At 51.6% G+C, this 26,677-nt stretch overlaps 9 protein-coding genes across 9 annotated transcripts; 5 read left to right on the top strand and 4 right to left on the bottom strand.

Moving 5' to 3' along the window:
* Positions 1–132: 132 nt before the first annotated feature.
* Positions 133–1,290, top strand: Z518_09587 (uncharacterized protein; the record flags this gene model as incomplete). Its single annotated transcript, XM_013413542.1, has 1 exon — positions 133–1,290. One exon carries the CDS (start codon positions 133–135, stop codon positions 1,288–1,290), a length of 1,158 nt encoding a protein of 385 aa, XP_013268996.1.
* A 510-nt stretch (positions 1,291–1,800) lies between these two features.
* Z518_09586 (eukaryotic translation initiation factor 3 subunit D) lies at positions 1,801–5,380 on the bottom strand (the record flags this gene model as incomplete). The annotated part of the gene is made up of 6 exons (XM_013413541.1): positions 1,801–3,395; positions 3,451–3,683; positions 4,036–4,533; positions 4,583–5,131; positions 5,191–5,278; positions 5,332–5,380. 6 exons carry the CDS (start codon positions 5,378–5,380, stop codon positions 1,801–1,803), a joined length of 3,012 nt encoding a protein of 1,003 aa, XP_013268995.1.
* Positions 5,381–7,620: 2,240 nt separating this feature from the next.
* Positions 7,621–8,638, top strand: Z518_09585 (uncharacterized protein; the record flags this gene model as incomplete). The annotated part of the gene is made up of 2 exons (XM_013413540.1): positions 7,621–8,119; positions 8,181–8,638. The coding sequence occupies 2 exons, from the start codon at positions 7,621–7,623 to the stop codon at positions 8,636–8,638; spliced, it is 957 nt and encodes a 318-aa protein (XP_013268994.1).
* A 1,337-nt stretch (positions 8,639–9,975) lies between these two features.
* On the top strand, positions 9,976–10,923 carry Z518_09584 (uncharacterized protein; the record flags this gene model as incomplete). The annotated part of the gene is made up of 1 exon (XM_013413539.1): positions 9,976–10,923. One exon carries the CDS (start codon positions 9,976–9,978, stop codon positions 10,921–10,923), a length of 948 nt encoding a protein of 315 aa, XP_013268993.1.
* An 822-nt stretch (positions 10,924–11,745) lies between these two features.
* Positions 11,746–13,326, top strand: Z518_09583 (uncharacterized protein; the record flags this gene model as incomplete). The annotated part of the gene is made up of 1 exon (XM_013413538.1): positions 11,746–13,326. One exon carries the CDS (start codon positions 11,746–11,748, stop codon positions 13,324–13,326), a length of 1,581 nt encoding a protein of 526 aa, XP_013268992.1.
* Positions 13,327–14,863: 1,537 nt separating this feature from the next.
* On the bottom strand, positions 14,864–15,396 carry Z518_09582 (uncharacterized protein; the record flags this gene model as incomplete). Its single annotated transcript, XM_013413537.1, has 2 exons — positions 14,864–15,312; positions 15,357–15,396. 2 exons carry the CDS (start codon positions 15,394–15,396, stop codon positions 14,864–14,866), a joined length of 489 nt encoding a protein of 162 aa, XP_013268991.1.
* A 250-nt stretch (positions 15,397–15,646) lies between these two features.
* Positions 15,647–17,149, bottom strand: Z518_09581 (uncharacterized protein; the record flags this gene model as incomplete). Its single annotated transcript, XM_013413536.1, has 4 exons — positions 15,647–15,698; positions 15,746–15,942; positions 15,993–16,774; positions 16,825–17,149. 4 exons carry the CDS (start codon positions 17,147–17,149, stop codon positions 15,647–15,649), a joined length of 1,356 nt encoding a protein of 451 aa, XP_013268990.1.
* A 958-nt stretch (positions 17,150–18,107) lies between these two features.
* On the bottom strand, positions 18,108–18,920 carry Z518_09580 (uncharacterized protein; the record flags this gene model as incomplete). Its single annotated transcript, XM_013413535.1, has 1 exon — positions 18,108–18,920. One exon carries the CDS (start codon positions 18,918–18,920, stop codon positions 18,108–18,110), a length of 813 nt encoding a protein of 270 aa, XP_013268989.1.
* Positions 18,921–21,402: 2,482 nt separating this feature from the next.
* Z518_09579 (uncharacterized protein) lies at positions 21,403–26,286 on the top strand (the record flags this gene model as incomplete). The annotated part of the gene is made up of 1 exon (XM_013413534.1): positions 21,403–26,286. One exon carries the CDS (start codon positions 21,403–21,405, stop codon positions 26,284–26,286), a length of 4,884 nt encoding a protein of 1,627 aa, XP_013268988.1.
* Positions 26,287–26,677: the final 391 nt, after the last annotated feature.

The following is a 26,677-nucleotide window of genomic DNA, read 5'->3' as shown; positions in this document are numbered from 1 at the left end:
ACCCATTGAATAAAAAATATAAGCGGCGGTCGTTTCCCATTATATCCTCGAATAATGCTGATAGCTACTTGCCTCTTCTAGCGTGTTCGACATATCCCCATTGCCAGGTATAAGTACCCTCTTTTCCCTTCCATGAAACAGATCGTCTCCATCTTAATCACCATCACAACCGCACTTCTCATCGCATACTACGCCAACAGCCAAAACAATCTGGCTTTGCCAAAGACTGTTCTTCAACAAGCCAGAATACTTTTCAGCAGCATCGTACATCGCGTATCACCCACGCCCCCAAAGGCTACGACTTCAACAACAACAACAGCTTTCCTCGGACTCCCTCTGATTCCCTCTCGTTTCGCGTCAACCGCAGCTGATATGACCACTCCAAGAGCAATCAAATTCTCCTTTCTCGCCCGCGAGCAATCCGAAGGCGCGGGTGCCGTGGTGCGCCGCTCGGTCGGTACACCCAAACTACGCAATTTCACACCCTTCCTCATGCTCGACCACTTCCACATCCCACCTGGCGCAGGCTTCCCTGACCATCCACACCGCGGTCAAGAAACCATCACATACCTCCTCAAGGGTGGCGTGGACCATGAAGACTTCGCCGGCAACAAAGGCACCATTGGACCCGGTGACCTGCAGTTCATGACCGCGGGAAGAGGTATCATGCACGCCGAAATGCCCGTGCAGACCGAAGACATCAACGTCGGCATGCAACTGTGGGTCGACCTGCCTGAAAACCTCAAGAGCTGCGAACCACGATACCGCGACCTGCGCGCTGCAGAGATCCCCATCGCCAAAACTGACGACGGCAAAGTCGAAGTCAAAGTCATCTCCGGCTGCAGCCTCGGCGTCGAATCGCTAAAGGACCTCGCCTACACACCCGTCTGGTTACTCGATGTGACCGTTCAACCCGGTGGGACACTCACCCAGGAACTGCCACCAGGCTGGAACGCTTTCGCCTATACGCTTGAAGGTGCCGTGACATTCTCAAATGGTGCCGATGCTACTAAATCCGAGACCGTCACTCCCTACCACAACGTCGTCTTCGAACAGGCCGGTGACGTCGTCACCGCCTCTGTCGAAGATGGTGCCTCCGAACCGGCCCGCTTCATCTTGGTCGCTGGAATGCCTCTCGATCAGAACGTCGTACAGTACGGGCCCTTTGTCACTACCAGCAAAGAAGCCGTCTATCAGGCCATGATGGATTTCCAAACCGCAAGCAATGGGTTTGAGCGTGCGAGGAATTGGGAGAGTGAAATTGGAAAGAGTATGGGACGGGTGAGATGAAATTGGTCAAAACGACGAAAGAGAAATATCACGGAATCTGGAGAATGGACCTTTTTTCCAGAAGGACGAAAGAAAGACTCTTAACGTTACATTTTATAGCATAGCGCGGCGCCGTACGGCTGGGGAGGGTCCAAGGTTTGATTTATATACTGGATACGGATTTCTGTAAGAAAATGGAAATTGAAATGTCCGAGCAAACTTTCTTCAAGATCTGGTTCCTTTCATCATCGCTTGCATTGTCCACGGTTCAAGGCCTAGCGTAGATATCTTGTCCACACCATTTCTCATGGCGCCTCGACCCGTCTCCTGCCGACTCCGCCGTCTCACCCCTGCCGTTCCCAGCCTATGATTGAAGGATGCTGTAAAGTTCGTCGCCAAACTTCCCCAAAATCGGCGCTTCTAGATCTTCTCCTCCGTTCCCTTTCCCTCCAGGGAGACACCCTGTCTTTCTCCTGAATAGAACCTGGGCCAGGGCAGAAGTAGAACGGGGGTCTTCAAGCCTCGTCCTGTTCATTCCTCATCACCCTCCTGGTTTCCATCCGTCGTCGCCGTGCCCGTCATCTCATCATCGTCATCGTCAAACGTGTTCAGCGGCACCTCGTAAAGCCGGATGACAGGCTTGTTCGGATCCTTAACCAGCACGTACTTCTTGTCGCCGCCTTGTTCACCCTCTTCGCCCTCGCCCATCCCACGCACCAAATCGACGATCGTCCTTACAATGCCCCATCCATTACTAAAGCCCAAGTTCATCTGTAACGCGAACTCGCGGGGCTTATACCCGACCACGCCCAGGATGACGTGGCTAGCGGCAGATTTGGGGTTGGTGCGCGATACAAAGCCCAGCTTCATCTGGTCGGCGCGCGCGAGGATAGCCTGGGTTGTCCATCGCGCCAACTTGCATGAGTTGTTCTTCATCTCTGTGGCCACAACGGCGCCTCGTTGCGAGGTCAGTTTTGTTCGCCAGTCGAGGGCGCCGCCGGAGCCTTGGGCTTTGTGGTCGAACTCGTTCAGTGCTTTGATTACTAGGTACTGGTCGTCACCAGAGATGTTGTTCTTGACGGCAGCGTCGAGCTCGGTACGGACAATGAGGTGGAGCGGTTCTTCGTCACGCTCGAGGGAGAGGTCGAAACGGCGGTATTTGTAGGCTTTGGAGGCCAAGGGATCGGTTTCGTCGCTAGCGCTGTAAAATGGGTTCGGGTGCGGGAATTCCACTTTGCTGTTGGCAGATTCGATCACAGTTTGGAAGGCGAAGTTGTGGTTGATCATGGTCGCTTCCATGGCTAGGTTGCTGGGGGTGTTGATGCTGTCGGGCTTCACGCCCGTTTGCTGCTGGGAGGGAGTGTTGGTTGAATCGGCTTCGAGAGGAGCATCAGCTGCATTTTCGTTCACCGTCACGAGGTCGATGCTGCTGTCAGGCCGCTTGTCGAGGAAAATCTTGTCCCCGTGCTTCAAGATGACGATGTCCCAACTGTACACGGAACGGGTGGCGCACATGAGCATGGAAAGGATATCCGACGTGGCGAAAATGGTGGCCTCGTCCTTTTCCGCCAGTTCTTGAATCACCGGGTCCGCAGACGTGGTGACATTGTAGGCGGCGCGTTCAAGAGACAAAAGCTTTCGCTCGGTGTTCTTCACCGGAGCCTTGTCGTAGCTTCGGTCGTAATAGTAGAGGAATCCGTAGCTGTCGACATCCTCCCCATCGGATGTCTCGAGATTGAGCTTGGTAAGACGGTTGAAATCGATTTCTTCCTTCATCACCCAATCGGGGCGGATGTTGACCGAGGCATCCCGGTTTCGCTGTGGCTTATCGTAGTCTCGCCAGCCAAACCGTCTCCCACGTCCCCCTCTGGCGCCTCTGTTGTCATAAAATTGACCCTGCTGTTGTCCGGCCGTCCGGCCTTGTCCCACTCTTTGGAATATTCCTCTCGCCCCCCGCTGGACGGCTCCTCGTTGACCTCGACCGCGGAAAACAGTTACTCCGCCTCGGCCAAAGCCACGGCTCTTTGCTGTTGTTCGAGTGTTATCGACCACCGAGAAAGATGATTCATCTTCCGCGACCTGCACAGCGAAAAGGGAGGATGTGCCCGCTCCGTAAATTTGCTGGTCTATATTCAAAGCTTGAGTCAATAACGAGTTCCGACAGAATGCGAATCAAGGGACACTGGCCTCGGAAATTTCTGCCATACTGTCTTCCACCTCGATCTCGACCTTCTTTGCCTTCTTGTGTCCAATCGGCCATGCGACCGAGTTTATCACTTTTGGAGTAGGGAGCGTAGGGCACGCCATCGAGCGTGGTGGCGGACGTAGTTTCGGGACCCCATTCTTCGTCCACGCTCAATTGACTGATGGTATCTGCGAGACTTATTCCTGGCATGACCGCAGACAGACAAGTCCTAAAGTGTGTACAATTGATCTAGGACCTTCGCCGTAATTCAAGGATGACCAAAGTCAATTTTTTGGGGAGGGGGGGGGAGGGCTGGGCATCAAATCGCATGTAAATCTTGGCAGCCTTTTTTTTTTTTTTGGGTGCTTAAATTGGGGTGTGCGAGTTCACTGGTACCGATTTCCATTGACGACGAATAAAAATCCCAATGAATATATTGAGAGTTTAACGAATCGAACTCGTCATGCTCTAGTCATATCTGGCAGGAGAAAATTGAGTCATTATCACATATATGACGAATAAAGATCGGGAACCGAAAAGCCATAGGGGCCATGTTGCGGAATCTTATCCCTCACGAATACATCTCATCAATCTCCGCGGTCGTATAATCGTTTCCCAGTTGGTCGTACGTCTCTGGTTTGGTAGCAAAAATGCTGGAGAGAGCATCCCGAAGTTCAAAGTCTTCCATCACCGCCCCAAACCCATAGCAACGAACCTTGCTCTTGATGGACTCAATCATTCCCAAAACATCCTCTCTGGTCAGGCTGGCATAGTTTCGATGACCCTTGAGCGACTGTAGAGCCATGATCGGAGTGACCTGTCCCCTGGGAATTGCACTGCCTCTCAGTGTTTGGCTCAAATTGAGCAAATTGTTCAATATTTGCACTTCGGCTTCCGGGACTTGGTGATCGTAGGTGGGAGTCAGGCCCCCATTTTGGGCCGGAACTCGTTCAATATGGCTTGGCGGTGGGCACGACGCCATCAAGGCATGTCCAGAAAACAATGCTTCGTCATTGTCCGGTGAATCCATCGATCTTCGGACCAGATACTCCTCGTGATCCCGACACGTTTGCTCCAGCCTAGAATGGGTTAGCCCGGTAAGAAGTCCGAATGGTCGACGTTGCTCACTGTAAAATGAAATCAATTCCTAGCTGTGGTTCTCTTTCAAAAATCCCTGGCATGTCCCGTATTGCTCCTTGTTCCTGTTTGATGCCGATTTCTTGAATATCTGGGCCCTGAGAAGAATGACTATGGTGTGTGGTACCAGGGGAGTGACCAGACACGCTCATGGACCCACCATTCATGTAGGCTTGAGGCGAATAGCCCGCGGTGGTGGATGGAGGTCCTTGTCCGACTGATTGATACCCGACAGATCTGGCGCCTATGGAAGGCGGGCTAAGGGTGCTCATGGATGGTGGAGTTAGGGAATTGTCTTCCCTCTTCGGTCTCATGGCGATGACAGCTTTGCGATTTTCAAGCTCGCTTTCAAACGGAATTCCACGAGAGGCAAGAATCTCTCTCAATGCTTGGTTTTCTCGTTGGTGATCTTCGAGGATGATCTTTTGTCGTTGAATGGTGGCATCTCGTGCACTCTGCTCTTGAATGAATGCCTCTCGCAAGCGCGCAAGCTCCAATTCCAGCGCTTTGATGTAATTCTCTTTTCTTTCACGATGTGTTCTGTGAAACGGAAAATTGATCAATCAGGGACTCTGGAGAAAGCCGTCCGAGATTCTTACCTCTGAGCTTGACGATTTAACTCCTGTCGGCGCGTCTGCGCTGGTTTACTATCAGGCTTGGGACCTCTGCGTTTAGCCGGTTGTCCATCTGCCAATCTTCAGTCTTCGGTGATCAAAATGCCGCCACCCGAGGCCACATACCTCTGGTGGTCTTTTTTTGCATTCCCCCGAACCCTTTCAGAAAGCCCATGTTCAACACCGACGGACTTTTCACGTCGCCCGAAACACCATTGTCTAGATTTATCATACGTCAGTGAGCAAAGTCGCTGAGTCGGGTCAAACAATGACGATATCTCAGTCGTGAATACCCCATCTGATTCGGGTATTTTAGCTGAGTCGCGAGTGCCCAACGGCCCCCGATTTTGGCCATTGGGTCCAGCCGAGACAAAACGTCGGTTACCGGCAAGGACCGCGAAATGCAACACAAGTTTCAATGGAGCCGACAATAAAAAGGACAAGAATATTGGAAAAGACTCACGGTAGGTAACCCCAGGCGTATAGTCCTGCGCTGTCCAATTCCCAGGATCCATATCGGAAGCAGACTGTTGCATGTTGGGATGCATATGAGCAGGATGCGAAGCCATAATAACAAATTCTGACGGGAAGAATTTTTCAGCAGGCCCTTGCTGTTGATGATCCTGAACGTTTGACTCGAAATTGACGGTCCAGAGCTCGATAGAAAGGATTCCGAGGGCGTCGTCGTGTGGTCTCGACTGAACGAACAACCAGAATTCGGCAAGATAGCAGCCGGTAAGACTAGGTACGGAAATGGTGTGATGGCGATGCCTGTTCAAGAGAGGACACGCAATCGCCTAGACCGGATTAGAAAGCAAACAGGATGGTGTAGAGGTCGGAAATGGGAACAGGACAGTTGGCATGTTGTGCTGAGACCAGGCCTGAGACGGAAGGGGAGTTGGTCGAGATGAGATGCTTGGTGCGAAAAGATCTCTTAGGGCTTTGACGACGAAGGACGTGCGCGACACAATATTTGAGAGCGGGACGAGATTGCTGATCGTGGTAGGTCAGTCTGTGCAACACGAACGTCGCAGAATTGTCGGGCAGCACGATGAAGCAAGCCGAATGGTGGGCCGCGAGCCGGTGATGTTGGGAGACAAGAGATGGCAAAAAGACGCAAAGACGTGAGGATCAATTGTACCTCAGGTCTTCAGTCAGAAGGGGAGGGTCCGAGGTTCTCTTCTGTCATTTTTTTACAGGTTCTGGTGGAGATGGAATATCGAAAAAGGCGAGACACGGTTTTGGTGGAGGGCAAAGAGAGAAAAAGGAATAGGAGAGGGGGGTCACTAGGGGGCAGTTAGTTAAACGAAGCTTAGGCAGTAAGCAAGTTTTAACCTGGGAGAGCTGACTGATGGAAGAGCACCAATTGGGGCTGAGCAGATAAGGTCGGAAGGCTGGTCGGCATCCTGGGATAAGTTGAGGATGAGCGAGAAGTCGTTGTCTAAACCCCACAAGAAGCGAGTGGAGAGCTGAGGGTTGCTCAAGATGAGGAACAGGTGGATATCGCAGGATGAAGAGTGTCACACATGCATGCTTGGAGGAAGATAGAGAATGACGGCCAGCTGTGCGACTCAAACGAGAATGACTAAGGTAAGTGATGGACAGTAGAGTCGCAAAAAAGAATAGCAGAGACGGGTGAGAGAAGTCAGAAGAGAGTTTGTGGGTGAGTGGGCTGACTAGGAACCAGGCTGGCAAGTACCCACTGTAAGTACAACTTTGAAGCAGTGAAAGATGCGTGATAACCGGGAGTGGTGGTGAAACAACACTGCCACCGGGATTATGCAGGTCATAGGGCCCGGAGGGGACCCGTGGCAGGCTGAAGATGCAACCCCTTCTCGGCTAAGTAGCACTCAGCAGTAATATGAAATGAGATGGATGGAGTCCAGTAATCCGGGTGAAAGTCCAGGCCAGCCAAAGCCCAAGCAAAGGAAACCTTCGACGAGAATGAAGTGCCCAATTGCCTTACCTAACTCGCAATGGTGATAGGTGATCATTTGGTAATGACAAGCAACCGCAAAGCACCATTAGTATATCTGGCATTTTTGCAGTTCCACCCTTTTGTAGCCATCATTTTGATCAACAGTGAAAATCAGACTGATTGAGCGGGAAGGCTTGAGCAACCGGTTCAGCTTTGGGTCACTGTGGACGCACCTAATTCGTGTTAACCGAACAGTCCCCCGTTGCTGCAAACACCCCCGCCGTCCCGCGTGTCCAGAATCTGTGTCATTTTCTCTTCCATTTTCTTCATCATCGATGACATGTTGATGACGGTATCGTTGTCTACACTTTCCTGTTGCTCTTGCTGATGTTGTCGACGTCGATGCTGTGGTTGCTGTTTTAGACTCACTCACCTCCGCTCTGACCTTTCTGGCCCTCGATCCTTGTATCGACGTCTATGACTATCAACCCCTTGTCATGACCACCTTCAATCTGCACTTCGTTCTTACCAATCTGCGCGGAATCGTCATTGTCACCCCGTGGCTGTTGCATCTGCTCGCCACCGATGTGCTTCTCTCGCTTCTTCTCCCTTTGTCCTTCGTTGCACCCACTGCCGCGTACCACATCTCTTCCCGTCTCGCCGACCTCGTCTGGCGAGGTATTCAATTCATCTTTACTCGTGTGAATGGAGCTCAAATCTCCGTTTCCGGCACTCCTCTGCCCCCAAAGGAATCTGCGATCGTCGTTTCCAATCATGTTTCCTGGGCAGACTTTTACCTCATTCAACATCTTGCCATCGGCTCTTTCATGCTCAGTCGCTGTCGTTATTTCGCAAAGCAGCAGCTCAAATGGGTTCCTTTTCTCGGTTGGGGTTTGTGGGTCATGGGTATGCCTCTGATTTCCAGGCGTTGGAACAAGGATCAGAAGGAACTCGATCGCGTCTTTCGCGGCCCGAAAGTCTATCAATGGCCAATCTGTAAGATCTTGTAACCTGTCCCATCTCCCTGGATCCGTGTCTGCTCACCCTTTCCCATCAGGGCTCATCAGTTACAGCGAAGCCACACGATACACAGCTCAGAAATATCTTGAGACTGTCCAGTGGTGTCAGGCCCATGGCAAGCCTATTCCACGGTACACTCTCTATCCCCGAACCAAAGGTTTTGTAACTGCCGTCAAGGCTTTGGGAACCTCCAGCAGTGTCAAGGCTGTTTATGACCTGACGTTGGCTTATGCCCATCAAGGCCGATTCTTCGAGGCACCTGAGATGTGGGAGACACTCTCTCGGGGAGATCTGAACAAGGATTGGCGATTTCATGTTCATGCTGAGCGATTCGATATTGCCGAGTTGGCCGGAAAGAGTGATGAAGAGCTAGCTTCCTGGCTGGAAGGACGCTGGATGGCCAAGTCAGCTCTTTTACAAGAGTTGAAGCGAAAATTGGAAGATGGTCAACAATGGTCTGGTCATGAATCGACGTTTAAGCTCAAGGGAAACTGAAAAGAGAGGGAGTAAGAGCTATCGGTCACTAGAATCAGGTTCCGACTGAGTTCACCCCGTTATGATTCAGGACCAGCTCAACTTCTCTCGCTCCGTCGCTAGCTACCACCAGCGGGAGGAACGAAGGGGGATCCTCGCAGGCTATATAACAATACAACCTACCACCTCGAGAGCCAGTCATCGGGTGCTGGCCCCATTCATAATTAGGCCTGTCGGAATATGCCTCGTGTCTTCCTTTTGCATATCAACGGGAATGGCACGCGTCAAGGGGTCATGTCCAAGGCTGGCGTGATTGGCTGGAATGGCAGGCCAGAGCATTCCACCAGTCCTGATTGGGCTGGAATTTGGAATTTGTACATTGGACAAATGCGCCACGGCAAGCCGGGCGAGGACGGTGTTCGGCTTAGATAAGCTCACCCTGTAATTAATCGGTGAAAATGGTGATGATATCTCTGGAGACTGGAGCAGGATGCCAGGACGAGACCGCTTCATTCGTATGTTCACGACGTTCCCTCAATATCAACTCATTGCCCTGACCCTTACGATGGTGGTTGCTGACTCCAAGGGCCCCCCTGACGTGAGCGACAAACATGCCAAGCTAGCACGCTGGCGAGGAGTCACGTTGCCTTTATACTACAAAGCGCGATTAGTTGCACACAAACTCCCCCAGAGCCCGCTGACTTCACGTAAATGGAGGCTCTCGAATGCGAAATCTTGGTCCACATCACTGCTTCCAGCACTGCCAAAGACGACAGACGCTACACTTCTATTGCCCGATCCGTCTTGGACTTCCAGCCAGCCATCGTGATCAAGTTATTAGGACCAGAAGAGCCAGGCCCTCCCAGAGAGAATGACATACTCGTTGATACAAGGTTGGTCTCCATAGTTTGCAAAGCTATATGGTCGAGATGAACCCTGGCATTTCGGCCGCGAGGATGCAAACCTCTTTGTTCCTCACTTGCTGGTTACCTTTTACCCTGAAGCCAACCTGCAAAATGACTTGTAGCAGGATCCCCTCATGCCGAGTAGGTCCACCTCGTTCAAGGACTACTCCTGAACCAGGTACAAACACCAATCAAAGCGGTTCTCCTCTAATCGGACAAAGTCGCCGACGTGCACGCTCCGAGACTTCATCCTCCCGTAGCTCTTCTTCCGCTCGCCTCAAAGAACCATGTCCACTCGAGTCAAGTCCAGATCGCCCACGAAGAGGGTCAGAACGAAAGAAGCAGTGTGTGAGAGTTGTTGCGGTCGATGAAGTTGGTGCGCTCCGTTCAGATGACCCGCAATATGTTCATACAAGACCTGAGACGAACGCTGAATCGATGTCGCCCTTCAACATGTCACCTGCTGGGACAGATACCGGATCCGTGGCGCCCACCGTATCTCCTTCTCCTCGGTCTCGGTGGCTAGAGCATTCCGTTCCACCACGACAAGCGGACGAGACCCCAACGCATACCTGCTCCATCATTGATCTGACGACCCCAGATGGACGTGAACACACCACACCCAGGAAATGTCTCGAGACAGTGCATCCTGTTCACCGCCCCAGCCCCAAAATCATAGATCTTCCTCATGAAGTCCGCGGACCATTACCTCGAGGAGGACAAACGAGATTCACAACTCATCTTACAAGAACATTGGAGACACTGGTGACGCATCTCCCTCTTTCTAAACACTTTCGACCCACTTATGTCTTGCGAGATGTTAACGTGTTGGAGCGAGGCTACTGGCAGTTCTTGGTGAAAATCGACGAGGACATGATATTCGGAGCATCGAGAAGTTCGCCGAGGAAAGACCGGAGATTAAGAACGCCTTCCGAACAACCTGGAACCGAAAACTCCTTTGGACGATCAAAAGAGCTTGGGCAAACAAGTGACACCAGAATACCAACACCAACCACTACTCGGTGCGATGCTTCACTGTGGACAGAGGAAGAGTTTATCCGGTTCTGGCAGGATGCCGCTCAATTTATCCACGAAGGCAAAGCTGGCTGGGGAACACGATTGATCAAAGAATGGGATGGCGATAACGTTTGGAAAATCCGATTATTTACTTGGGCAGAATTACTGGGACACATTTGGCTCGCTCTTTACGTCTTTTCGGACAAGCTGATTGGAATGACACCTATGGTCTGGATATCAGGGAACGGGGAGGTGGTTGTCAAGATTTCTGGAGGGAAGTATGGACACGGTGGACTGAGTACATGGACGAGAAAAGGGCCGGAGGGCGAACAAGGGATATGGGGGATTCACCCACGGCTAGACGTGAGGAGATGGGATACATAATACTGGATGTAGGATCTAACGAGGAGATTGAAATGCAAGAACGTATGAAATTGACATGACTATTCCAGTACAAGACGACAAGCAATTACCTACGTTGGTAACCTTTGCACATTGATTGCATCAACGCTCAACAGTCCAAGGCTTGCATCGTTTGGAGAGGGCTTTGGTGGATGGACGAGGGTTCTCGGCCAGCGCCCCGCCTGCACGTCAATCCTTTCGGTCGCATGTGAAAAGAAAAGAATTTGCCCGCTCCGACGACAACAAACCATTGCGATTCCCTGCCTCCGTCATCTCCCCCTCTACCTCTGCACTTCCAGCACAATAAAATTCGAGCGACTGTTCTTAGGCGCAGACAGACGACAGGATTCTTCTATCTTCACGGCCTCTTGTTTTCACGGTTCCCTCCCATTCCGCCCGCTACCAAATTTTCACAGCTCGGCCCGTTCCCCAGACTCGGTCCCCAACAGATCTCCCACCTCGAGTATTACATTCGGTCAATAACGAACGGAAACCTGGACCTCCCTCACTCACTCACCTCGATTAACTCCCGCGCAAACCCCTTCATGTCCGTCCCTCTCTGACGTCCTTCGTCTTACATCCACCTCGCTTCGACCTCAACTTCACAAGAGCAATCCCGCGCATCATCAACAACCCACCCGCATATCCACCATTGATCTCCTGCACACTTCTCCCACCCAACCACGTCGAGGCTCCCATCGAACACATACCCAGACGTTCTGGTGACACTTCGAGGCCAGGGCTGCCCCAGAGCAGCCTGGGAGAAGTGGAGGTGGCGCTAGTTTGATGTTGGCAACCCAAAGGATGTCGTCCCATGGTGGACAGCAGAACTTCCCATTCGGCTGTATGGTGTCCACGTATCCTCCTCTTGATGTAGATGAATTTACTTACGCCTGTTCCACAGATCAACAAGAGAATATTCATGGATTGGGTTTTCCTGAGTTCATGAACCCCGGTCCTCCGCCAGGCCAACCTTTACTCAACGCCCATGAGAATCAAGACCTAGACAACTTTTTCCATGATTTTGACCAAAACGCTGCTGCCATCAAAGCGATTAGCCACGCTCAATTCAATCTACCCTCTGGTCATGACCAATACTATGGTATGCCCCCCATGTTTGTCGGTTCCGACACAGCACTCGGTCGGTCTGGCGTCAATCCTCATCAATTGCAAGGAGGTGGATTCCCATATGGGGATTCCTTGATGGGTCAAGAGATGGGCACAGTTGGACCATCCAATGCTATTGGTAGTATGCACGGCGCCGGTTATAGTGATGCGGCATATACCAATCCACTCATTGCTCAGCTTCAAACTGCGGCGTCGCTGCAACCAGCTTATGGTCCTGGCTGGCTGCAAACCTTCCCCCCTCAGCATGCGATTCATATGCAACCACAAAGTCGACAGGTCGTAAATTTTGGTTCTGACCCTCACTTTCAACCCACTGGATATGCTGCTCCAAACAATCCTATGGACCCCGATATTCCTCAAGGTATGCAGACACCCGCCATGGATTGGTTTGAACCGATGAGTGCCAGCACAACTCAGCCCAATACCCAACCAAATACCGAACCTTCAAGTCCCAATTGGTCCAAAAAGAGAACGTTTGATGATTTCCAGCGAGAGCAGCAGCCTCGTAACGGCTTCGTGCCCTCTACCAACGGCCAGCATATGGCTGCTGCACAACCTTCTCCCCCGCAGTCCAATCCTCGCAGAAAGCGCAGTTCAGTCGTCAAGAATGAGCCAGGACTACCATCTCAACCACCAACACCATTGACCAGTAGCAAACCGCACACACCGCTAAATCCACTTTTTGGTGAACCGGGTGATCATGAAGAAGATGCCGAGGCAGAAGCAGACGAAGATGAAGACGCTGATGATGATGATGGTGGTGATGGTGATGATGAAATCTCAGATCGACCCAAGTCGCCGTCACCAGCACCCTGGCCCTCCAACAAAGCCCGTCCTCCACGGGTCACAAAACCTCCACCTCAGCAACCTATTCGCAAGAAGAAAAGTGGCACCAACCCGTCAACGCAGATCAAACCGAAAGCCAAACGATTGCCTGCTCCTCCGTTCACACGAACTCCTGCGACTCGGGTTCCTCTCACTATGGAGCAGAAAAAAGCAAATCATACAAACTCTGAGCAACGTCGTCGAGATGCCACAGCTCGTGCCTACGCTGAACTGTACGACCTTGTTCCCGAGCTTGACGATATGGGCAAGCAAAGCACGATGAAGAAACTTGAAGTCGTCGTGGCTAAGGTCCAACGCGTGAAACTGGGAGTGGAAAAACTACGAGTCAAATTGGGCCTTGACCCTCAAACTGGAAAACCGGTTGGGCCCGGTGGAGGAGATGTTTTGCTTCACAGCGATGTCCAAAGCTAGTGTCTCAGTGATCAATACCGAATACATTGGACTTAGCACGATCTTACCCTCACAGTTACAGCTAGACAACAGAATAGTGACACTCAACAATCAAACCTCAACATCGGACCTTTTGGGGCTGAAGGCATGAATTGATCATCACCTTGAGCTTCAACCCTGGATGACCTCGACGATCGAGGTGTCGACGAACGATGACGACATAGTTACGAACGAACATTCCCTCACCTTTTCAAAAGTTGGATCCGGGACCTTTTTCTTGCAATTTACTTACCTTTTTATTTCAAAGATACCCCTCTTCACTTCACTTCACTTCTTCACTCGACATAAAACAAACGCGCATGGGTAGCATGCTTGATTGATTGATTGATTGGACATAAGGCAATGGAAGGGATTCGTCCGGACTTATTCATTCATTCATTCGACTTGGTTTCATAGTCGATATGGACAAAAAAGAGAAACACACAGGGACATATACACGAGCTTTGGATCTGGGAGGATGGGACTGAGCGAACGTCTTTTTGGTTCCAAATGGATCTTTCTTGTTGTGAGCAGACAAACCTTGCCAACGCATGGGTACTAGAGTTCTTCAATCGGGCATGGTGAGGTGATGTTCGGATTGGAGAAGAGAAGACCATATCATATCATTGGGAGGTGGGGAATGGAATGGAACCGGGGGAGAGAATATGTGATGCTAGAATCGAATTATTGGATGCTTTGTGAGGTGATGAGAAAGGAGAGAGGAGAACTGCGAGGTCAGTCGCCACCTCGTCACTTGAATCGGAACGGCTTGCTTCGCTCGCTGCCTTCGGGGTAGATAAATACTTTAGCGGCTTGGCACGCTTCTCAGCAACGCCGTCTGGCATGGAGATTTAAACGGAAGGTCGTGCTTGAGCTTGAGGATGAGTATGAGAATGATATGATATGATCCGGACCGAATCCCTGTTGGATCGAATGGAACTGAAACAAGTTGAAGATCAGACTTGCTCCCCATTCTCTATTCTATTCCACGTCTTAACCTTTCCTTCATTCTTGGAAAGACCTGCAAAATAGCACGTCTGATGTCCTCGAGCTTATCTGTCCCGTCCTGCCTGTCTGCTTATTTCTTCCATCCCAGCTGTGGGCATCGCTCTCTCAGCACTCGTGCCGGAACTCCACTATCTACTTCTCCTACCCCTGCGCCTGCTCCTGGCCCTTGACCGTGTACCGTGTTTGCCAACGAATCGGTGTCTCCCGCCAGGATATCAGCGACCTTTGACGGCCTTATGCGCCCGGAACTGCGGTTGGAGGACGTCTCGATCAGCATCATTCGAGTCTGATTCGGGAGTGTCATTGACAATGGGACGTTCCCGCAGTCGGAAGATAAACAGAGAGATCGATCGATAAAATGAAGAGTGTGGTCACGAGCCATCAGAGTTCCTCTGCCAGGTATCTGCAGAGTCCAATGCCCATTGCTAGCCTCATGAGCCAAAACGGCTTGGGCGAGAAGCTACCGCTTGCTCTGTGACTGCTTTGGCCGTACGAAGGTCGCTGCAAACTTTCAACATCGAGGTCTCTTCTGGATCTGGACCAGTGACAGGTCGTCGATGGCTTCTTCGGTGGAGGAAGTGGTGCATGTCGTGAATAGCTTTGCTTCGAATGCCAGAGCCAGGACGATCAGTTTGTTGCTCATTTCCTCATTTCCCCCTGATTTGCTGGAGGAGGGACTTGGGTAGATCTTCGGTCGTCCAAGACCGCGAGCAAGATCTCGCTTCGACTGTGTACAAGATTGCTCGTACGTATAATCGGTGAGGACCTCAGGACTTGCGTCATTCCTGCCCAATTTGCAGCAAGTGCTCCAGAGTGCCACGCCCTTCCGACCGAGTTCTCGGTACTGACCGGGTGTCAGTTCTTTACGACGGAGCGGTAAATAAAGGAGAACATCAAGAAACTCGTGAAAAGACGGCTTTACGTTCTCGTTGAGGACTTGTAGGAGGTAGACCGCAACATCTGTTCATTGTCAGCGGCTTCGAAACAAATGATCTTGCACTGACCAAGGACGGACTGTGCCTTGGTCGCCAGGTCTTTCGACATCATAATCAGGCATTGGCCACGGGGAGGTATGATTGAACATGGCAATATGGTGCATGGGCTCCGGATGGGAGGAAAATCTCTGCGGCACGTGATTGCGGCACGAGTTGCAGTCGGCCGGGGAACGGGGAGTCAGAAAATCATCAAACGGAGCCACGGAGGCAGAGAAATCGTCAGCTAGAATGTAGAAAGATTCAATTTTGACATCAATCATTCATTTGGTCGTGTCCACAGAACATTTTATCCCAGAAAATCAATGCTTCCCAGGGTTCATTGGCAAGAAATTGCCAACAATCAACGACGGTCTGGAAGGATTAGCTTAGGTAGAGGAACAACAGGAGTAAAATCTTACATGTTGTGGTTGTCTCTCCGGATGGTGAAAGAGAAGCAACATGGAATCTCAGCAGCATCAGCACCTGCTGTTGGACTGCGTAGGGTACAGCTGGTGAGCATGGCTTTCTGTTGCTGATCAAAGCAGATGGCACAGAACTTCTCCCAGTAGCTGACGAGTTGATCTTCGACAATGATCTCATGGATGGCGAGTTTGCCCTGCGAGACAGGTCAGTCAGGGGCTTGGACTTTCAGTGTGCTATGCTCACATCACGGAGTGATTCAATGGGAACTTTGATCAGCTCGGCCATCTCTTTGTTCCCTCTGAAGATCTCTCCAGTTCTTCTCCAGCAGCATGCAGGGATAGCCATGCTGGCAAAGATTCTATCATACTCCATCAAACTTCTCTCAAACCACATCTCAACCAGAACAAGCTCAATATCGGTCAAGCTATGCATTCGCTCTCTGAATTTGGGCCTGAATTGATCTAGCTGCATCAGAATTTTGTGACGAGAAGATTGTTTCATATGCTTCTCCATGTACTTGTTGAGACGGGCATATCCATTGACGTAGTTGAAGGGGCGAAGCATTCCAGCATCGTATTTGGCCTTGAGCAGTTTGTTCATGCGTTCTTCGGGCGGTTCGGCACCAGTAGGATCAGCTGCCATCATGTAATACTTCTCCCGCATCTTGTCGGATGCGGTCTTCACACTACTAGATGGCCTTGATATCATAGCGGCATGGGCGGCATTATTTTGGTTCGTGGCTTGTCCATTGTGCGTTTGATCCTGTGTGAGCACGGCCTCAGTTCCTGGTCCTGGAAGGGAAGATACCGCCATTGAGTTCATGAAGGAGGGGTCATTGAAAGGACCCTGGAATTCTTCCGTGGAATACATTCCCGTCTCTTCAAAAAGGCTGTTGCTGAGAAAATCGTTCAACAGATTGTATTCATCGGTCACTTCGTTTGCATTGAACATGTAATGAGGATGGAAAGCGTGCATGTCGTGAAACCGATTCTGCACTCCGAGCCACGGGTCATTATATCCAAAATCTGCGGGCGGTCAGGCCGAGGAGCCCCCCGAACAGCGATCCCACACTTACGAGCTTGAGCATTGCCATTCAGCCCTGGATTCTGAGTCGCGGCGCTTTGATTAGAGACAGATATGGTGTCATTTGTGGGCGGTCTCAGTCCGATATTGTCTTCTTGCAGGAGACTGTGACCGGATTCATCAATCAGCACGGGACCTGGCAAGTTTGGTGCCGTGGCGTATTCATCTTTGGGGGAGGATGGCTCCTCCACCACCGCCGCGGCGTTTGAGTCGGCTTTGGACTTCTTGTGGTATCCGTGGCCTTCTCTTGGTTCATCATGACACAGGTGTCCGATGTTTCTCTTGATGCAGCGTTTGCAAGGACGGTCCTGAGACATGACCCCAAGAAAAGGGTTCGCGTTAGCCCAAGTCCTTTTGAACAGATGACGACGCGCTCATCATGGAAAGAGGAGGGAGTCGTACAGAATCGCAGGTCATATGCTGTGTATCCCACCAAACCAACTGGTTAGCCCATCATATGTCTTGCCAGCACCGAAAAACTCGGTGCTCCCGGCCACCAGGGTAAAAATTGGCTTACCGAACGGCGACAGTAGACACATGCTGCACAAGAGGGTCAGATGAGGCCACAACGGGGGATCTGTGGAAAGAGTACGGACCGTGATTCACCTTGCGTTTCTTCTTTGGCTGCTCTGCGGTTGACGTCTGGCCTGACTTGCGAGGACCTGTTGGAGAGACGACCTCATTCGACAGCGAAGTCCGTCTTCCTGTATTCCTGTTCGTGCCATTGCCGGCATGGTCAGGCTCGTCTGGGAGATCTGACATTGCCCGTCGGGTCGCGAACCGGACTCGGGCCCGGCAGAAGAATGGAACTGTGAATGTTGTCGCATGCAACACGATCGCAAAGGACCATCGTCTAGGTGGGTGCGCGCAGAGTCAAGAAGGAGCTTCTTTACCCGAAACTGCGCAGAAGACCCCCAGATGGCGATGAGAAACAGCAACACGAAAGGAGTCCGGGCATGCAAAAAGACAGTCATCCGAAAGGCCTTGCGAGGATTGCGCCCAATGGCCGCAAAGGAAAACCCCGCAAATGCCGTGCCGCGGCCTGCACTGCCCCCAGATGCGTCTGTCTACGCCATGGTGGAGGTCGGCTCCTCGCCTTTCAACGTGGATGTCAATGTTCCTTCTACTCTCTCACATGATCTGTACTTGTTATTGCTACAGGAGGAGGCTCGCAGGTCGAAATAAAAGCCCAGATTGCTTTGGAGAACAGCACCTATCCCTGGATCCCATCAGCCTGTGCCATCCATTCATGAAACAAGGTGACGATGAGCCTGGCTAAATGTTGACGCTTGGTCTCATTTTCTTCCTGGCTTTTCCAACAGAGGCTCCCTCTTCCTCGCGATGTCTGTGTCTCTTTTCCCGCTGATCCAGCACCAAGCTCAAAACATCGAAACCGAATTGTGGAAACTCCAAGCACAAGGCCTTGAATTCCGCCTCGGCCTCGTGACGCAGAATATGTGAACGGGTTGCCCAGAATGCTGCGACGGGCTTCCGTATGACGGAGTCATCCATGGATGAATTGCCATAGACATATCTTGCATATGCGATCTCGCCCACGGCTGTCGAATTGATGCGATGGATCTTTGAATGAGCCAGAAGCTTGAGGTCGTCCAATCCGAGTTTCCGAGCCAGAGTGTAGACACGAGCGTGTTTTAAAAGCTGCGCGCCAGTATCGTCGACAGCAGGAACGGTAGGGTCATGTTCAAGGTAGGTTTCATCCTTGTCTTTCATCAGTCTTGGGAAGTATTCTCCGGTGTATTGATACTGCAAGAAGCAGCCCACTGCATCCAGTGACTCGTCCGGAAGGCTAAGAGTGAGGTCATCGTCGTCGGACAGAGATGAGAGTTGCTCGTTGAAATATGACGACGCCGTAAGAATGGATTTGTGGGCGGTTAAGGTTGTCTCTTCGTCGCCGCTACCGATCACAAGCTGAACAATAGGTGATTTGAGGTATTCGAGGAAAACTGGTTGAGGGTTCTCCGGCGCATGTCCATTTGGTCCCAATGTCGCGTCTCCTTCACCCGCCCTTTCGCCTCCAGTTTCAGCATGGCCCTCTTCTGCCTCTTGAACTTCTTCAACAGTGCCCATCTCGGAATCTGTCTCGCCCGAATCTTCGATTTGGACAGTGTCGACAACAATACATAATTTGCGACCAGATTGGTGCTCGGTGGAAACTGCACAATAAATCGACAAGAGTAACAAATAGAGCCTGACCCGATACAGCGACTCTGCTGAATGAACGAATGAATTCAGACAAATGAGCAGAAGAAGGATGTGAAGTCGATGCTGGAAGATTCGACTGCTGAACTGGATGGATGTTTTTGCGGAGAGCCCGTACCAAATTCGGGTCAGTCACTAATTCGCCCTAGCGCTGTCAAACGCAGCAAGCAACTGTTCATGCGACAAGCCGGAAAGATCAAAATCAACTTTTGTTACCTGAATCATGTTCCGATGTAGTAATGGCGTTTATGACTACTCATCTCTTTTGCCAATGCTTCGAATCCTCCGGCGTCGTCCAACACACACGCTCTTACGTGAACTCATGGTCGACCCCGAGTTAGCTGTTTCAGACAGACCAGATTGGATTAAGAACAACCAGCATAGCATCCCGTGAAGGCGCAACCCGACCTACGATCGTGAACTCTCTCACCGAATGGCATGGTATATGGCCAATTCCTCATGAAATTCAACATCTTTGGGAGGCTGAAACCACAAGAAAAACTTAGTGAGGCCGAGTACCAACATTCCCCGGAATCTCATACCTCGATAGTCTCACCAAAATTCAACACGAGTCGGAACGTTTGGCTTCTGTGTCAGTTGCAGACATCTGTACGGAAGAGAACAGGAAGCATGAGCTGGTCGCCCAGGACCTTTATCAGATCCATTGCATGTTGGAAAGAAATTATTTACGACGGAGTACGCGATGCCCACATGTTTGATTGAGCCGATGATATCGCCGATCTTACTGGTCTCTTAAAAACCCTCTAGACCTGACCAGCAAACTTGTAGCGCCCACCCGCATTTCGGCCGTGGTCTTCCGCAAGTCTCTCATTGCTGGGCCCGTTGACATCACTCGTGCCCCAGTCCAGCGGCCCCAACCGGAATTCGCTCGACGAGATGCCAAAAGGGTACGGACAGGATCGACAGAGCTTTGGAATGCTGGGAGGACAGGACAGGACAGGACAGGGGAAAAACCGGTACGGAAAATATATCAGTGTGCGACGACCGGTGAAATGTCAACTTCGACAGGCTGAGCGAACCCTTTGCTCACAGATGGGTACCCCAGACAACACTACTCTGCTCCCGGCCTCCGTCGTGGATCAAGGCAAAACACAGGACCTATTTTTATAAACAAGAAAAGTCGAAGAGATGCTCATGCTCACCTCCTGCGCTTCAAATATTGGCCCCGCCGCTGTGTGGCCACCTTGTCTTTTCCCTCCAGTCTTGTTGAAAAAGAGTTTTTGCTGCGTTGTCACGCCTCGAGATGGGGGTGCTACTGTGCATTGTCGATTGAGTGAGCGACGCTGACTGGGAACCTCCGACCACTGGGCGCATCACGATCATTTCATGATCCATTTGATCCTGGCCCGAGGCCACAGGTCCACCCATCCCGCCCGCTTCATCGTCATCACTAGGCTGAAAAGGATCATTAGAGGTGGTGGTGGCACACGGGCGCCTGAAGAATGGAGCCAGGCGCAGAGGCCAGGGCGCTGTAGCCCAGTCCTAGTCCACCTGTAGTCTACTGTAGCTCGCTGAGTCGGACCAATGAAGCCGGGCGGCGTCGACGTGACACTTCCTGCTGTCCCCCGACTGACACCAGACTCACTCCGCTCCACAGCCAGTCCCAGGGGATCTCGACGACTAGGGGGCCTCCATTGCAAGCCACACCCTTCGTAACGTTGGCGTCTAAGAAAAAAAAGATGGGTTCGTATGGATGGATGGATGCGCGAGCCATGAGGCATGAATATCTGGCCACAAGACCCTGCACGACTTCTCCTCGCATCGTTCTGAACTCCTTCATTCTTTCTGTGTGTGTACACGTATCCCAGCACCCAACGGCAGCAACGCGGATGTTTTCGCTGGCCGCAACTCGGATATCGAACTGCCCGTATTCTCAGATCCTCCCTTGACGACACCTCTAATAACAAAATCCTGGTCGATCCGCCCGCCGCCCTCGTGTTCACCACCTGCTGGATCAATCCTGTTCAAAGCCCTCTCGACCTCTCCTTGCGTTCGCCTCGTCTGAAAAAAAGTAGTCAAGAACTAGCACGAACCCAAAAGCCAGTCCCGGCCCATTCTCTGTTTCACAAGACATATCCTACGTGGTAGTTTATGTTGAGGACACCTTCTACATCCATGATTGTGCGCATCTCACAGCGCAGGAGAACGTCTGAAGGAACACAATGAGCTTCCGGTTGAGGAACAAGAGCAGGCCCAGTTGCCTTCTTGTGTCTTTAGTGAAGTTGTCCAGACGACCCCATACAATCACTTTTGAAGCCGGCTGATTCATTCATTTTTGGTGTGCCTCAATCCAAAATTATCGGTTGATCTCTGCGGCGTCTCTGAAACAATGCTCACCGTACCTCACCGGTATGTGAATACGATGGACCCCATCAGAGACCCAAATGTCTATATACACCTACCCAACGGTGCCGCTTCACGTCAATTTGCTATTCCCGCCCATTCGAGCACAATTCAACATGGACGCCAACGCTCTAGTGGTCTCAGCTATGTCGAACATGAAATGTTAAGGCAGCGGAAAACACCCAACGGTAGACTGTTCGAGCAAGATACTGCCGCGATAGACAAGAATGTCCAGTTCCCGGCTTCCAAGCATGTCTTACTGTCTTCATCACCCAACTTTCAACACCCCAGTCTTCCCTTCAGCTCACAATGGCCAGTCTCCAACCAGTCACAGCGGACGGGAAGCACTCTTGGAGCCGATTTTGGAAGAGAGGGAAGACAAGACGTACAATCTCAGCCCTATGGGACATCCAAACCATATTCATACCGACCGGCTTGGGATTTCCCCGGCGGATTGGACTCGGTGCTCAATCAAACGCTCCCAATACATCCGACGCAGCGGTATTACGTTCAACATGGAACCAATGTCCCCACTGTCCTTCCATCTACTCTGCACTCTCCATTCGGCCCCACAGCATCCGCTGGTCAAGTGTTGTATGGGCCCTATTGGCCTGACGGTACCTACAATCCATATCGACCGGCCGCCGTTCGAGACAGTCGATTCTTCCCACGAGCTCCTGCAGAAAGATTCCCTCTAGATCACATTCAACACTCCCAAACCCTTCGGAAACCAGCGCGACTTCCAGTTGTACCAAACCATGCTTATTTGCACAATATCCACCCGCAGATGTTGGGTACCCCGTTGAGTTCTGTAGAATCACCCTCGTCAAAATGGAATCTTGCACAGAATATATACCAGAGCCCACAGTATCCCTACCCCTATCAATTCTCGACACCCGACCACTCCATGTCTGGTCCGATGACCGTGACGAGACCGACCTTGGCTTCGCTCATACCGAGTGCGAGCTCGGAACGGATCGCTTTTAGGGATAAGACCTTTGCCTGGGCCAACAAGATATACAAGGATCTACTTCAAACAATCCGATGCAGTACGAAAGATCACCGGACAAATTCATCGGATAGCCGGTCAACGATGAAACCTGCCATCTTCCCGAAGCCGCCGAGGAGAACGGGATCGCATTTCCAGAACGATTCAGCCGACAAATCCACTCGACCACGGGACAATTCGAATCCATTCCTTCGTACAGGGGGTGATCCGTCGATCTATGATACCCCTTCCCGCCCTCAGACCGCCATCTTTAGACCTCAACCAAATCAGTCCGGGCCCCAATTTCAGTCTTCCCTCAACCACACCGAGTCGAACAATCTTCCTGGATACCAGTATCCACCCCGAGACCGAATTCCCGAGGTGCGACAACCCGGTGCCGCGACTGTGCCAGATCTGTATGCTCGACCGCCTTCTTACGAGTCCGCCATCTCGGCGCTGAATACGATGGAATTACTCTGTCAAGAGGCCGATACTCCTTGGGTAGATGGAATGTTGTTGGTGGGATGCCTGGCATACGGACTAGGTAATTATGCCAAAGCTGAAGAGTGGTATCGAGCAGTGTTGAAACAGGACCCCGGTCATATTGAAGCCATGTCCAATCTTGCAGCAACGTGCCATGCTCTGCACCGCCGCGAGGATGCACTTAAGTACTGGTCAGACGCAGTGAGCTTGCGGCCAAGCTACTTTGAAGCAGTCGAACATCTCATCGGACTATTATGCGCAAGTCATCGCGCAAGAGAAGCCGTCAGCGTTATCGAATACGTGGAAAGTACCTTGCGAATACGAAACGAAGACCCCCATGCCTCTTGGGGTGAACTGAGTGATACAGAAAGCGACACTCGAAGCCATACCTCCAGTGTTGCTACGGTTGCTTCCTATGATAATGGTCATTCTGATGTTGACTTCGATTTCCACACTCCAACCGCTGGCACGGGTTCGGAGAGTCAATCACCTGGCTTTGGTTCAAGCGGCTACGCGATCCCCGGTGCAGATAATGGACGTATGCTGGCTCTCATCCACGCCAAAGGCAACATGCTCTATGCGCTGGGTAATAATCATGGAGCGGCGGCGGCATTCGAAGACGCTGTCCTGATCTCCACCGGTCAAAGAAAGCGAGGCATTCGAGGTTTGATCAGCGAGATTCTGCGGGCATGTTTGTGCAGCATTAGGGACCCCGAGTACGTTCGTTCCAAACTTGAAGGCAAGGAACCAATTTTACTGGCGCCCGAGCATGCCGAAGCCACGGCCAGACACATGTTTCCCCCCGAGGGTGACCTACCTGGACTGGAACACGTCACGCCTCCTTTCGCTGTGCAGGCTGCCGTCTCGACCACCAGCAATTCCTTGCTTTCCCTGGCCAAAATATACCAAGATGGCATGTCCAACGCTACCGACATCGGCAGCCTGAGGTCCCCGAGCACACGAGAAATTCTCGCCTTGTACTATCTGTCTCTTTCCCTCCAGCGAAGTCCGTCGACCGCAAACAATGTTGGAATATTGCTCGCAAGTGTTCAGCAGAGCGCCCATCCTGCTCATCTTGCGGATTCAAATTTTTCGCAAATTTCCAACATCCCGGGCGTCGTTGCTGGCAGTGGGATTTCTTTGGCTTTGATGTACTACAACTATGGCCTCAATATCGATCAGAAGCACGCTCACTTGTTCACGAACTTGGGCAGTTTGCTCAAAGACATCGGTCAACTTGGAGCTGCGATCAAGATGTACGAACGAGCCGTGAGTTGTGACGGAAACTTTGACATTGCATTGGCAAATCTTGCGAATGCGGTGAAAGATCAGGGTCGGGTGGCAGACGCCATTGTGTACTACCGACGAGCTGTTGCGGCAAATCCTGACTTTGCTGAAGCCGTCTGTGGACTGGCAACTGCTCTGAACTCCGTCTGCAGCTGGAACGGTCGCGGTGGAATCTGTGCGAGTGATAGATTCCTCGATCGATTACACGTCGACGATAATGGTATGAAGCATGAGCCATCTCAGCCATACGGTTGGATCAATCGTGTGGTTGAGATTGTCGAAAAGCAGCTCAAAGATGGTGAGAACTGGGGATGTGGAACACTAACTCCTAGTGTGATCGAGTCACTTTCACTTCAGCTCAGTCATCACAAGCAATCTCCTCAAGACAACCGTGGGCGAACTCATTTGTCGGAGACTCTGCGTCAAGCTCTTCGATTCTGGTCTGGGCAGAAATGGGAGGGTTCTCGAATCGTCCGGCTGGTCGAACGCGCAATCCGCCAGATTGGATGGCAGTGGTACCAAGATCGTTACAAAGAGCACAAAGAGTACCCTGCACGCAAATACACGCGTCCGCAGCTACCAAATTCTCTGTCTCCTCCTTCGGCACCCACGGTTCTGCCTTTCCATACCTTTACCGCACCGCTGTCGGCAAAACAAGTTCGACAGATATCGCAAAGAAACGCCTTGCGGATATCTGTCTGTACTCTTCGATCCGCCTGGCTTCCGGCAACCGTATTCCCACCGCCCTCGCCACCGAATCCGTGTTTGAATGTTGGCTATGTCAGTTCGGATTTCAACAACCATCCATTGGCACATTTGATGCAATCGGTCTTTGGTCTTCATGATCCATCCCGAGTCCGAGCCATCTGTTACGCGACAACTGCCTCGGACGGTTCCGTTCATCGACAACAAATCGAACGGGAGGCTCCAGTGTTCTATGATGCATCTGCTTGGAGCGTTGAGCGACTGGTCCATCAGATCGTCAAAGACAACGTCCACATTCTCGTCAATCTCAATGGATACACTCGAGGTGCGAGGAATGAGGTCTTTGCCGCTCGACCTGCACCAATCCACATGTCTTTCATGGGCTTCGCCGGCACTTTGGGAGCTGAATGGTGCGATTATGTCTTCGCTGATACCATATCTGTTCCCCCCAACACACTCGCCCCCTGGCGCCGAAATGTGGACATTGAGGACCGACTGAGACCCGATTCACTGGTTGAAGGTGCCGAGGACTGGGTGTACTCCGAGAATGTCATCTTTGCTCGTCACTCGTTCTTTTGCGTGGACCACAAACAGAGTGCACCTGATTCAGAACAGGGACCCCCCAATCTCAAAGACCCGGCGAGTCGAGAAGCGGCCTGGGAACAGGAACAAGCAAAGCGCTGGAAGCTCCGGAAAGAACTGTTCCCTACGTTGTCAGATTCAGCGGTCATCCTGGGCAATTTCAACCAACTGTACAAAATTGATCCTGCTACGTTCGATATGTACCTGCAGATTCTCCAGATGGTCCCCAACGCGATCCTGTGGTTACTCCGTTTTCCCGATCTCGGAGAGCAGAATCTTTTGCGGTATGCACGTGATTGGACCAACCCAGAAGTTGCGTCTAGAGTTGTGTTCACCGATGTGGCCGCCAAAGGGGCGCATATCACGCGTGCCTCGGTCGTGGATTTATTTCTGGACACGCCAGAATGCAACGCTCACACCACGGCTGCTGATGTGGTCTGGTCTGGCACTCCGATTGTGACATGGGGCAAATGGAAATATAAAATGTGCAGCCGCATGGCAGGAAGCATCGTCGCAAGCGCATTACCCGAGGGTCGCGAAGGAGACGATGCCCGCCGCGTTTTACTTGTCAAGAGCGAGAAGCAATATATTGACACCGCAATCGCACTTGCGAAGGGACTCAGGTATCCTGCAACCGATTTGGCCGGACAGAAGGTTGGCAGAGGCAAGGGCCGTCTGGTGGATCTCCGCCGTATGCTATGGGAAGGGCGTTGGAATAGTCGACTCTTCGACACGAAGCGCTGGGTGCGTGACCTAGAAAAGGCGTATTGGAAGGCTTGGGAAAACTGGGAAAAGGGCGAAGGTGGTGACATTTGGTTAGGATGATGGATTTTTTTTGATGGATTTGAAAGTCGGATTGGACCTGGCACCGGGAACAGGGTTCGCTCCAGACGCGACGAAAGCAAGCGAAAACAAAAGGACTTTTCCAAATGCAATTACTTGATACATGGCAACACTATTTCCCCTGAAGAGAGATTCACGGGAACAGACGACGTCGACGAATTTACGAACAATTGAATTGAACGGAACGGATCTGGATCTGGATCGCTGGGCACCGGCACAACAAGCCGGGAAGGCACCGCATGGTACGGGCATGGGAAATGCACCGGGAAAAGAAAAGTCTCTTCCTTTCATTTCTTCTGGTTCTTCATTTCTACTTCTAGGGGGAACGCGGGTGGTTCACTTCATTGGGTTGGAGATGGAGAAGCCGGAGAAG

This window comes from Rhinocladiella mackenziei (genome assembly GCF_000835555.1).
Source record: "Rhinocladiella mackenziei CBS 650.93 unplaced genomic scaffold supercont1.7, whole genome shotgun sequence".
Classification (NCBI taxonomy): Eukaryota; Fungi; Ascomycota; class Eurotiomycetes; order Chaetothyriales; family Herpotrichiellaceae; genus Rhinocladiella; species Rhinocladiella mackenziei.
This window is presented reverse-complemented; position numbering and strand designations above follow the sequence as displayed.